The sequence below is a fragment of the Schistocerca nitens genome, chromosome 1, assembly GCF_023898315.1.
Source record: "Schistocerca nitens isolate TAMUIC-IGC-003100 chromosome 1, iqSchNite1.1, whole genome shotgun sequence".
In the NCBI taxonomy this organism is placed as follows: Eukaryota; Metazoa; Arthropoda; class Insecta; order Orthoptera; family Acrididae; genus Schistocerca; species Schistocerca nitens.
The window spans coordinates 117816022-117829712 of record NC_064614.1 but is presented as its reverse complement, the minus strand read 5'-3'; the positions used below and the strand labels follow the sequence as shown (position 1 = coordinate 117829712).

Here is a 13691-nt window from a genome sequence, read left to right as displayed (position 1 = left end):
GTGAGGTGCATGGCAAAGGGTACGTCCCATTCTACCAGTTATTAGCATGTTTTCCCAGTCTTTTCAGGTAGAGAGTGCACGAAGAATGGTTGTTTGAATCCCTCTGTGCGTGCAGTAATTGTTCTACTCTTATCTTCACGATCCCTATGTGTGCGGTGCGTAGGGGGTTGTAGGATATTCCTAGAGTAGTCATTTAAAGTCAGTTCTTGAAACTTTGTTAACAGATTTTATCGGGGTAGTTCACGTCTATCTTCAAGAGTCTTGCAGTTCTATTCCTTACAATGTCTCTGTGACACTCTCCCACGGATTAAAAAAAAAAAAAAAAAAAAAAAAAAAAAAAAAAAAAAAAAAAAAAAAAAAAACCTGTCACCATTCTTGCTGCCGTTCTGTGTATACATTCAATATCCCCCGTTAGCCTATAAGGTACTGGTCCTGCACACTTGAGAAGTATTCTAGAATCGGTCGGCCGAGTGATTTATAATCAATTTCCTTTTTAGATCGATTGTACTTGCCCAGTAGTCTACTAATAATCCAAAGTCTTCCACCTGCTTTACTCATGACTGAACCTATGCGATGATTCCATCTTATATACCTATAAAGCGACAGAGTTTTTAAGAACGATGCAATGTTCCTTCGTAAACGCATGCATGTCCGATGGAACATTTCTACATATGCATCTACATGGATACTCTACAAATCACATTTAAGTGTCTGGCAAAGGGTTCATCGAACCATCTTCACAATTCACTATTATTCCAATCTTGTATAGTGCGCGGAAAGAATGACCACCTATATCTTTCCGTTCGAGCTCTGATTTCCCCTATTTTATCGTGGTGATCGTCCCTCCCTATGTAGGTCGGTGTCAACAAAATATTTTCGCATTCGGAGGAGAAAGTTGGTGACTGGAATTTTGAGAGAAGATTCCACTGCAACGAAAAACGCCTTTCTTTTAATAATGTCCAGCACAAATCCTGTATCATTTCTGTGACACTCTCTCCCATATTTCGCGATAATACAAAACGTGCTGTCTTTCTTTGAAATTTTTCGACGTCCTCCGTTAGTCCTATCTGGTAATGATCCCACAGCGCGCAGCAGTATTCTAAAAGAGGAGGGACAAGTATAGTGTAGGCAGTCTCCTTAGTAGGTCTGTTACATTTTCTAGGTGTCCTGCAAGTAAAACGCAGTCTTTGGTTAGCCTTCCCCACAACATTTTCTGTGTATTACTTCCAATTTAAGTTGTTCGTAATTGTAATACCTAGGTATTTAGTTGAATTTACGGCTTTCATAATCGACTGATTTATCGTGTAACCGAAGTTTAACGAGTTCATTTTAGAACTCATGTGGATGACCTCACCTTAGGGTCAACTGCCACTTTTCGCACCATTCAGACATTTTTTATAAATGGTTTTGCAGTTTGTTTTGATCTTCTGATGACTTTATTAGTCGGTAAACGACAGCGTCATCTGCAAACAAGCGAAGACGGCTGCTCAGATTGTCTCCCAAATCGTCTATATAGGTAAGGAACAGCAAAGGGTCTATAACACTACCTTGGGGAACGCCAGAAATCACTTCTGTTTTACTCGATGACTTTCCGTCAATTACGACGAACTGTGATCTTTCTGACAGGAAGTCACAAATCCAGTCACATAACTGAGACGATATTCCATAAGCACGCAATTTTACTACGAGCCGCTTATGTGGTACAGTGACAAAAGCCTTCCGGAAATCCAGAAATGCGAAATCGATCTGAAACCCCTTATCAATAGCACTCAACACTTCATGTGAATAAAGAGCTAGTTGTGTTTCACAGGAACGATGTTTTCTAAACCCATGTTGACTGTATGTCAATAGACCGTTTTCTTCGAGGTAATTCATAATGTTCGAACACAGTATATGTTTCAAATTCCTGCTTCTTGTCGACGTTAAGGATATGGGCCTGTAATTTAGTGGGTTACTCCTACTACCTTTCTTGAAAATTGGTGTGACCTGCGCAACTTTCCCATATTTGGGTACGAATATTTCGAGCGAGCGATTGTATATGATTGTTAAGTATGGAGAAATGGTGTCAGCATACTTTGAAAGGAACCTAATTGGTCTAGAGTCTGGACCAGAAGCTTTTATTACGCGATTCAAGTTGCTTCAGTACTGCGAGGATATCTACTTCCAAGCTACTCTTGTTGGCAGCTCTTCTTGTGTCGAATTCTGGAATGTTTACTTCATCTCCTTTGGTGAAGGAATTTAGAAAGACTGTGTTTAGTAACTCTGCTTTCGCAGCAGAGTCATCGATAGTATTTCAATTGCTATCGCTCACTGAAGACATTGACTGCGCCTTGCCGCTAGCATACTTTACATACGACGAGAATCTCTTTGGATTTCCTGCCAGGTTTCAAGACAAAGTTTTGTTGGAAATCTTGACTGTTACATTGTCTTCCACAGTCCATCTGCTTTAGTACTGGGAGTATTGGTCTGAGCTACTTAACTGAGATTATCAGCTTTGCATGATAATGTTTTGTATTTACTGAGTGTTGAAACTTACTGCTCACAAGAACAGATGCTCCTGAGATTTTTAATAACATGCAAACGTGTTACTAGGAGATTTGCTATCTGTAGCACACACTGAAGAGTTTGTAATGTAGGTACAAAAATATTTATATACGTTCCATAAAATACTTCTGTTTTGTTTTTGTGTACTCTTTGAAGTTGTAAAATGGTGTACCAGTGTTTCAGCTATTGTTGGAAGTGATCTGCGTGATACTACAAACACAAAGCTGCATTGCTCCAGTAATATTACATAGCACATGAAGGGCAGTTGCATGATGGTACATCATTTTACAACTTGATAAGGACTGCGACCGGCAAGCATTTGATGAAACTTGACTCATGCCATAAAAGCCTACTAACTTTCAATTATTATATAATTTCTCTGAAGTAATCTACTTTCATCAGAAAAGTATACGAATTTTGTACATAATATTTACGTAGAGAGCCTCAAGTGAAACAGAGACATGACAACAATCAATACATGAATTTAAATTCATATATATATAAGAAAAATATTTTTTTGCCGTTTTCTATCTGTAATGTCTTGCTAATGAAATTTAATCTTTAAACGAATAACTAAAATGGCATTACGCACCTGATACCCACAAAAGTTGAACTGGTATTTTATCAACAGTTAACGAAATTTTGTGGCTCTCCACACAACAATCAAAGCTTACATCTAAATAACGGAATCCTTAATTTCACATTTTGTGAGCACCCGGGTGCCAAAAGCTGCGACATGAAAAACGATCTTCTTCTAATTCCTGGAAGACTTCAGCTATGAGCCCTGTCTTTGAGCCGCCACTCCCAAGACAAAATTCCTTGCTTGGATTAGGATGTGACTGGATAGGAGCAGTAAGAAAATGCTGTTTTACTCTTTGAGATTCAATTTGTGCTTGGTGTTCAAGTTCCTCTGGACGTTTTTACCCGTCAGTGCAGAGGGATGTCGAGAAGCCAACATGTTGAGATTAATAGAACGTTTACAGAAATTTGAGAAGACCTAAGAATGAACGAACCATTTTGACCAATGAACAGAAAAATGTCGAACTGTTTCTGTTTTATCTGGGTCTGGGTGGATACTTAATGCAATAACAAAATTCCCGAGGAACTTGGCTTGTATTCCTCTGAATTCTGATTTTTCTGAATTATTCAGTAATCTATTCTTCACTTCATTATGACTTTCCCAATTACTTCCTAGTATCAATAGTTATCAACATAAGCATTGATTATTATTCTCAATCATAATAGTATTTAATTCTCTAACAATGGTACCTGGAGCCATAGTCTGAAGAGCAACTTACAAAATTGTAGCAAGAGCAATAACACATAAGTGCAGTGTACTTTCGACATGAGATCCACAGTTCAGTCTGCTAGTAAGCTCCTTCAAATCTGTGAACGACAGAACATTGAATCCATGAAATTTCTGTAATAACTCATCTAACGTTAAGGGTCTATTAGTTTATGGTAAGATAATAGTAGGATAATAACGTTTATTCATCGAGAATCCAATACAAGTCTTCTTGAGTCACTTTTCTTAAGCACTAATAATTAATGGACTTTTATATAAGCCAACAGTGTGCTCAGTGACACAGTGTTGTAACATCCTTTCAGTCTTTGCTTCTACTCGCTTTTTCTATATCACTGGTATGGCATGAGGCTTAATAAAAGATTTCTATGTTCCTTAACATTAAACTGGAAAAATAAAGCTTTTATAATTCCAAAATGATCAGAAAATACAAAAAAAGTTGTCATAACACATTGGAAAGTTGCATGTAACGGAATTTACACAAAAAATCAATATTACACCTGAAAAATCACCTGAAAAAACAAGCAAACAAAAAGACTACCAGAAAAGAACCCTGTTGGGTGTCAATCATTTGTAAGTGAAATTCTGACAGTATTATACATAAGAAATAAAAAATTGCAGCTAAACTGAATACATAACCACAAATTAATAATAAGAAAATTACCAGAAAGAAATCCTGACAGGGTAAGCCAGTCTCCTTTCAAAATCTATGCAGGAGTGTTCATTCAATGTTATGAAAACAATTCTGCTCTGAAATATGCACCCAGACATTGACAATGAATCAGTAATACTATCTGACTTTGGAATAAGAATAGGAGATGACAAAGCTTAAACAAAGCACAAATTTGGGGTTGGGGGTAGGGAGGCCTGAGGGAGTTACTCAAAAGTAACACAACTGAGTACTGAACTTCAGCATGAACTACAAATATCGTCCTATACAGCCTCAAAATTCCTGTAGTATGATGTGAAGCAAAGTAATCTTCCCATCTTCTCAACTCGTGATCACAAAATAATTAACTACGTCTAGTAGAAGTAATGTGACTGGCGAACTATAGCCTTATGGATCATATGGTAACTTCATTTTAATGTAGAAGTGACGTCATTATACAAGAAAATGTAAGGTGTGAAGATAGATATAATGAGCATTATTAAATACTTTGTCTTATAACATGAATTGGTATGACCACAAATAACTGTGTTGCCACTATATGAGTGTTAACACAGGAAGTAGTATAGTAAAAATGTGGCACCGAATCTGAATTTTGTAGTCGCAGAAAGTAAATTATGCTCATCTCTGTAGAGTGGAATTATGAAGTAGAAACAGAAACCAGAAAAGAAATTATATTAACGAAGGTCTTAATTTTGTAACGATTTGGTGAAATAATAACTTCCCTTAATGTTTTATTTAACATACGAATAAGATTGTAAATGTAGGTATTTAGGATTTTTAGTTTGTTTTTGTTAATTAGCAGAAGCCAGCATCATTTCTGATGTATAGAGCGCTTTCCCGTAGCTGGAATTATTTGAAAACTACACGATAAGCGGAGTTTCGATGTAGGTCGTTTAAAAGGTTGGGAAAGGGTACGGGAGTGGTGGGAGACACAGGATGGGAGTTGGTTAGGCTGCCAACATTTTGGCCCTGTGACCCAACCGTGTGGGTCGGTCAAGTTAAGGTGGTTTTCCTGAGCAATAACATCACCTGCGACCCCGCCAAATTCCGACATTTCATGAGCCAGCAAGAACAACATTATGCGGCCTTAGTGTGGAACATAATCACCACCCCAACAATGCCGTCTTGATATAAGTGACAGGAGGAGTTCATCTGGAGAATTTCAACGTCACAGGATCAGCAGACGCATCAGTTGCTGCACCAAGAAGAATGCCGTAATATGAGGCCAACTCACTTCCTGCACCATGCACGGAACCTCGCACTGTCAGGCATGGCTCCAGTCTTGCTATTGCATGGTGTCTCAGAACTAGTGCGAGTAGTCATTGCCACACAGACAAATCCTGCTGGATGCCGTTTTGGACTTGGCCACTCGGGTGCATGATGCACTGGCAACGGAGCCCAATATTACTGCTGCAGAAACTAATGATACTGTAGCCATGGCAACAACTTCAGCTCCACGGTGATACATTTCTCCTCACTGCCTCAGACGCCGACCTGCACCACTTAGTTCAGAACTTGGTCGCGCAGAGTGGCACCCTCATGGCCAAAGAGCAATAGGTACCACAGCAGTAGCAGATCCCGCTACCGTCGAACTGGATCGTGGAACCGGCAACGCTGTACCAGGTGTTGAAGCAGTGCTCTGCCAGCGTCGTATGAGCCTATAGGTGGCTACTGCTCGAACCATTCCCGCTTCAGCAACAAGGCGACAGTGTTGGCCTCCCTGCTCATGCCCAAATTCCAGATGCAAATAGTCCTACGCACACCCTGCTGCAGTGCAGTATTCTGGCTGGCAGTGCGAAGAACCTCGTGGACACATGTTCCAACTGGTCTGTTATCTTCCAACCTACGCTAAGAGTCCAGCAGAAGGCTGAGGCACTGCCTCTGACCGCGACAAACAATTAAACCTGAAACGTGCCCTTAGGAAAATTAATGAATGACTGTGCTGATAAACCTCTACGTTATTTGATTTTCAAACAACTGAGCAAAACTGAACGTACTCAGACGTTACTCTCTTTACTTATTCTGATCTATCTTACCCATAGTGAGACAAGCCTCTACATCCTTACATTTGTCCTCTAGCCATCCCTGCTTAGCCATTTTGCACTTCCTGTCGATCTCATTTTTGAGACGTTTGTATTCCTTTTTGCCTGCTTCATTTACTGCATTTTTATATTTTCTCCTTTCATCAATTAAATTCAACATCTCTCCTGTTACCCAAGGATTTCTACTAGCCCTCGTCTTTTTACCTACATGATCATCCGCTCTCAAAACTCCGCCATCTCACTCCCCACATCCACCACTGCTGGCGGCTCACCTCCAACTGCGCAACGCTACACGCTGTTCACATCCAACTGCCAAACACTACAATAGCGAATATTCCAACAATGCCAACCAGCCACAGACTGCATACAGCATAGCCATTCATTAATTTTCCTAAGGGGACGTTTCAAACCGTAGAAACGTACGACATACACCATATAAATTTGGACCTCAGAATGCGCCGTGCATTCGTGCGGATATTCACTGCGGCTGACTTCAATGTGCCGATCTTGGGTGCAGATTTCCTCAGACACTACGAGCTGCTATTCGACGTCGCCAAGGCCCAGCTGATTGTTTCAACAACGAATCTGGCGATAGCGGGACAGTGGAGGCAGGTCACTTTCTTCTCCATAAAACCAGAGAAGTCCCCTGGACCATACACAGACATGAGGGACAGATTTCCGGAGGTCACTCTCCCGCCTTGTCCACCGAGGGACACTAAACATTCGACGGTCCACTACGTCATAACTACGCCCAGTAAATCCATCTCATGCCATCCATGTCAACTCATGCCCAATAGTTTCGCTCTTGTAACGGCCGCATTTGAGGCTATGTTGCGACTAAGGCATAGTTTGACCATCTGTCTTACATTTAATCCCCAAGAAAGAAAGTTTGTGACGATCATTTGGGGACTATTCTTGCCTTACGTTTTAGCCACCCGTTGGCAGGTTCCGTTATATTTAGCAAAACTGAATGTGTGAAGACGTTCAGGCAGATTGCTGTGGCACCTGAAGACTTTCGGAAAATCGGCAACTGTCGTGCTCTTTGAGCTTTACGAGACCATGTATATGACTTTCACTCTTCAGAATGCTGCCCAGACCTGGCAGCATTTTCTCGACGACCTCCTGATGTACAGAAAGTCGCCCAAGGTCCACTGCCACCACTTAACTACCATCTTTCGGCGCGTTATCGAGGCTGCCATCGTAATTAGCCCCTCAACGTGTATATTTCAGGTCACACAAATTGAGTTTCTAGGGCATTTAATGACCCTTAGTGGAGCTACACCACTACCAGCCAAGACATAGATGGTCGTGAACATATTGTGCCCCGGTGGCACAAAGACTTATCCCTCTACATTGGTACGATACATTTTTCAGTATTTTTTAAAGTGCTGGAGATATTCTTTAGGCAGGGGAACCTGTTGTCTGGATTTATCCTAAAAAAACTTACTTTTCCTACCAATGACAACAGGTATTTGTCTATGTGTGGCCCGAGGTTGGAATACATCCAGCAAATAATTGAGGATGTAGGTTGCAAGTGTTAATCTTGGATGAAGAGGTTGGCACACGATAGGTGGACTAAGTGTTAACACAATAGAGACAGAGATAAAAAAAGGCATCATGAATTACAGTCTCAGTTCATTTACACATCATCTGACGTTTAATGTCCGAAGTTCCATTGGCCTCATGAGAAGTACTCTCTGCAGGCAGCCACCACAGCGATTCAGTCTCCGCAGCAACAGACAATAGTGTTTGCTTACACTTTTCGTTTATATTTTGCGTAAATTCCAAACTCAACAGCGCCCCGGTTTTGCGGAGGCCTGTTTGTACTTCCTCAATTACTCCTCTCTACTTTGTTTGTATTTCTGATACCTTATTCAGTTTGTTTACATAGTATGATGTGGACAGGGACTGTTCTTGTTATGAGAGGTCACAAGGAGAACTTCGTGCTGTCCTCAAACAGCTGGAGCCGACTGGTTTGTGGCTACTGCTCAAGGCTGTGGCGACATCAGGGTGCCCATGGAGGAAATTTCGCAGCCGTGTCAGACCAATCAAGATACTTTGTTCAGTCGCATAATCACAATGGAAGAGTGCTGGGTGCATCATATGACACCGATCCAAAGCAGCGAAGCAGATAGTGAAACACGTGGATTCATGTTAATATACAGTATAATTAGCATATTAAACGTCTGTAGAATAATGCAAAGCCCCAGAGAATAAATAGTTACGAAAGAAAATGAACACTCTGACTGTAATTATTCTAATTATTTAGTTCCTTCAGAATCTATTGATTTTGGTTATTCATCAAATTCTTCGAGTTTGTAGCAGTATAATGTACAGTTTTACGTAATTGCTAGTTTTGCTTCGTTTCATGAAGATGTTGGCACAGGAGAATGTCTTTCATGTAATGGGAAATAAATGTGGAAGATTCTTTTCCCTTTATTCAATTTTTTCTGAGGATTAGTTGTGACATTATTAGAGAAATTAAAAAATTATCCAGAAGAACTCGTGAAACTAGTTTTGTCAGTGCATATGTTGTCAGCACCATTCTGGTCTTAATGAACAACGCTGTTGTTTATCATAAGTGCCTTTCAATTGTCGTGAAGTACATATCTGGCGTAGCGTTTGACAGCTCAGATTCTAGAAATCCAACTGTACAAAAGCGTGGCTACATACGACGAAGGCAGATATATATCGTAATGGCAGTACAATAAACTGGTACAATTAGTCATTGTAATACTGGCACATATATCTATATATATTAAGAACAGGAAGTTTTTGGAGGACGCTGCTATTTCTTATAATGGGGATAACCATAAAGTTAAAATTATCACCTTGAAAAAAATAAATAAATAGAGGCACATAATTCAATTTTTCTTTGCTTACAGGTACATGTCTGGAGTCCTGGTAGACATTGAAATCCCTGCGGCAAAGTACCGGAATATGCCCCTACAAGAGCCAAAACATTATGGTGCATCTCATTGATGAAGTAAAGTTTGGTGCAGGAATTTGTTTTCTGCATCTAAAGGGGAACAACGCTACTAAAATAAGTGCTGATATGGTGGAAGTATACAACAACTATGCATTTTCAGAGACACAATGCTTAGATGTGTTATGACCAGACGAAACTACAGTCAGTTGGCCATAACAGTGGGTTGTTTGACTGCTCTGGGAGATGACTCATTAGACTGCAACACACGAAATATTAGTTGACTTTATTACGTGAATGGTAAAAATATTTACTTACCTTAACAAGATCGTTTGCCACACAAGTGTTTAAATATTTTCAATTGTCTTTGGCTATTAAAGCATCCCTTGATGGGTATGATCACAAACTGTTCTCTTGAAGTACAATGTTCAACGTTTACAGAAGTACATTTCCATCGGTTGCAAGAATAGCGTCTTAGTCCTACTTTATGATGTTGACTGCTTCAGTGGAGGTCACGAAGTGTGGCAGAGCGCTTCCATGCTTAGCTATGTATTGAACTCCGTATGAAGACGCTACCGTTGTGAGAGAGAGGGTGTGTCTGTAGCCTCTTCCATTTGTCGTTGCTGATTGCAGTGATATCCCGTCGACGTCTGTGGTATCGATGAAAGTTGCCGACTCTGGCGTGGTACTTCGATCTCTGGTCGATACTACAGTGCAGAAGGTTTCAGTGTGATAAAACAACACTGAATCACCAAGAGGAAATTGACAGGCCATCTCTCTCTGAAGAACCAGCAACTACATGAGAAATGGAGGCAAATGCTGACCAAAGACTGGATTATCATAAAAGAGGAACTAGTTAAATCAGCCAAGGATCAGTTTTCAAACCCTTGCACAATGTTTTGTAGATGATAAAGATCATCGTGGCCCGCATGGTTCTGCGATTGCTCACACCGATTCAAAAATTCTGCCAAACCGAGGCAGCAGCGAAAAGGTTGCAGCAGAGTCGAGACATTCAAGATGCTTTATTTAGTTGGAATAGTGTTGGATGTATGATATATCACCGATCCAAAGGAGCAAAGCAAGTAGTAAAACACTTGGATTCATGACCGCCGAGGAAAGATCTGACCCAGTCATCATCAGGCATGGTGATATTGAGTGTTTTTGGACTTTCATGATCTGGTGCTATAATATTATGCTTATAAACCGCAACAGGAGAATTATATCGAAATCTCATGAAGACGTTGACGGAGGCATCAAGGAATATTGTCTATGGGGGGTTCTATGTTAGAGGACAACGTTGCATCTCATTGTACATGCAGCATAGTCACACAATATGGTTCTCTGGGCCGTAATATTTCTGTATTCTGCGAAGTGCATCCTGTGAGTTCTTCCTCCCTCCTCAGACGAAGAAACGATTGTATGGCAGGTATTCCCACAGTGACAACAAGTTGGTTTTCGAGGCGGAACGTTTCCTGCAGAGCTCAAATGCAGGCATCTACAATCAAGGCCTCCGCCACGTTATCCATCGTTACGAAAAATGTGTCGCAGTGAGCTGTGAGTATGTTCAGCGGGACTGACGCCTTCACCACTTTTCATGCTAACAGCTTGTTTTTTTTCCAGGTGATGACTGAAACTTGCTGATTGACCCTCAGAACTGCATGTTTTCACCTTGCTGTATAAGATTAGCATTACATGAGAAGCATTAAAATGTAAAGAATGTCAGACTAATCCATTGCTACATACGAAGTACAAGATCGCCGATAAACAAATTTTATTGTCACTTGTACATAGTTGTTAACATTGATAAGATATTGTAATAAATTAATTTTGATCAATATTTTAAAAATGTAGCAAATAGAAATCCAACGGCGCTAGTGCGGCACCAGTGTTCCGTTGGTGTTGTCGATAATCCAGTCCACGTAGCTGGAGACACGGGTGCCGACTGAGGGGTACGGAGGGGCAGCGCACTCGTAGCTCCAAGACACCATCCCCACAATCTTTCCCTCATAGAGCAGAGGACCCCCTGAATCACCCTGCAAAAATCACTGGATAAAGTCACCTGTGGTATGTGCAGAAAAACAGAGTACGGAAACCTATATTCAGACCATTCTTAACAACTACAATTTTTTTCCACTGAAAGATATTACTGATGAGGGTCTACTGTAGTTCATATCCCTAAATATATAGTATCTGCACTTCAATCAAGATACTGATTACAGTCTCCATCTTAGACTATTGTTTTATGAAAACGATGTATAACATACGTTCTGGAAACTACTTTGAGCTTACTTCTGCTAAAATGCAATTTTCAAATAAAATTTAATACACTCCTGGAAATTGAAATAAGAACACCGTGAATTCATTGTCCCAGGAAGGGGAAACTTTATTGACACATTCCTGGGGTCAGATACATCACATGATCACACTGACAGAACCACAGGCACATAGACACAGGCAACAGAGCATGCACAATGTCGGCACTAGTACAGTGTATATCCACCTTTCGCAGCAATGCAGGCTGCTATTCTCCCATGGAGACGATCGTAGAGATGCTGGATGTAGTCCTGTGGAACGGCTTGCCATGCCATTTCCACCTGGCGCCTCAGTTGGACCAGCGTTCGTGCTGGACGTGCAGACCGCGTGAGACGACGCTTCATCTAGTCCCAAACATGCTCAATGGGGGACAGATCCGGAGATCTTGCTGGCCAGGGTAGTTGACTTACACCTTCTAGAGCACGTTGGGTGGCACGGGATACATGCGGACGTGCATTGTCCTGTTGGAACAGCAAGTTCCCTTGCCGGTCTAGGAATGATAGAACGATGGGTTCGATGACGGTTTGGATGTACCGTGCACTATTCAGTGTCCCCTCGACGATCACCAGTGGTGTACGGCCAGTGTAGGAGATCGCTCCCCACACCATGATGCCGGGTGTTGGCCCTGTGTGCCTCGGTCGTATGCAGTCCTGATTGTGGCGCTCACCTGCACGGCGCCAAACACGCATACGACCATCATTGGCACCAAGGCAGAAGCGACTCTCATCGCTGAAGACGACACGTCTCCATTCGTCCATCCATTCACGCCTGTCGCGACGCCACTGGAGGCGGGCTGCACGATGTTGGGGCGTGAGCGGAAGACGGCCTAATGGTGTGCGGGACCGTAGCCCAGCTTCATGGAGACGGTTGCGAATGGTCCTCGGCGATACCCCAGGACAAACAGTGTCCCTAATTTGCTGGGAAGTGGCGGTGCGGTCCCCTACGGCACTGCGTAGGATCCTACGGTCTTGGCGTGCATCCGTGCGTCGCTGCGGTCCGGTCCCAGGTCGACGGGCACGTGCACCTTCCGCCGACCACTGGCGACAACATCGATGTACTGTGGAGACCTCACGCCCCACGTGTTGAGCAATTCGGCGGTACGTCCACCCGGCCTCCCGCATGCCCACTATACGCCCTCGCTCAAAGTCCGTCAACTGCACATACGGTTCACGTCCACGCTGTCGCGGCATGCTACCAGTGTTAAAGACTGCGATGGAGCTCCGTATGCCTCGGCAAACTGGCTGACACTGACGGCGGCGGTGCACAAATGCTGCGCAGCTAGCGCCATTCGACGGCCAACACCGCGGTTCCTGGTGTGTCCGCTGTGCCGTGCGTGTGATCATTGCTTGTACAGCCCTCTCGCAGTGTCCGGAGCAAGTATGGTGGGTCTGACACACCGGTGTCAATGTGTTCTTTTTTCCATTTCCAGGAGTGTATACTCGCTCCAATTCATTCTGATCCTAACCTGAGTCACCCTACAAAAATCATTGAATAAAGTTAATTGTTGTATGTCCAGAAAATCAGATAGTGAAAACCTATATTCTGGCTATTCTTAACATAACACATATTTTTCTAGTCGAAGGAACTGCAATTTATATTCTTAAATACAGGGTGTTTCAGAAGTGATGGTCAATATTCAGGGATATGACGAAACAAGAAAGGTCAAGTAAACATGGGATCTAAAATGCATACGTTAAGAGCTATGAGCAGTTCTTGATCTACGATACGGTGAAACAAATCTCTTCCTCAGCAAGCTCTGTGATTTCCACATTTTGGGAAGTGGTAGTATGCGTCAAAAGACGAGAAAAAAGTCAGTAAACATGTGCTCTAAAATGGAGAGCTTAAAAGTTATGAGCACTTGTAAGTAGGTTGTTTATGTGTTTGTATGTTGGC

At 42.0% G+C, this 13691-nt stretch overlaps 1 protein-coding gene across 1 annotated transcript in view; it reads right to left on the bottom strand.

Annotated features, from left to right (window-relative positions):
• Positions 1-11340: 11340 nt before the first annotated feature.
• The window catches only part of LOC126242319 (mite allergen Der f 3-like), a 64579-nt gene continuing 62228 nt past the window's right edge, over positions 11341-13691 (bottom strand). The window contains exon 7 of the mRNA XM_049948078.1: positions 11341-11518. Coding sequence (XP_049804035.1) covers positions 11357-11518 — 162 coding nt within the window. The 3' untranslated portion in view covers positions 11341-11356. The remainder of the gene's footprint in view (positions 11519-13691) is intronic.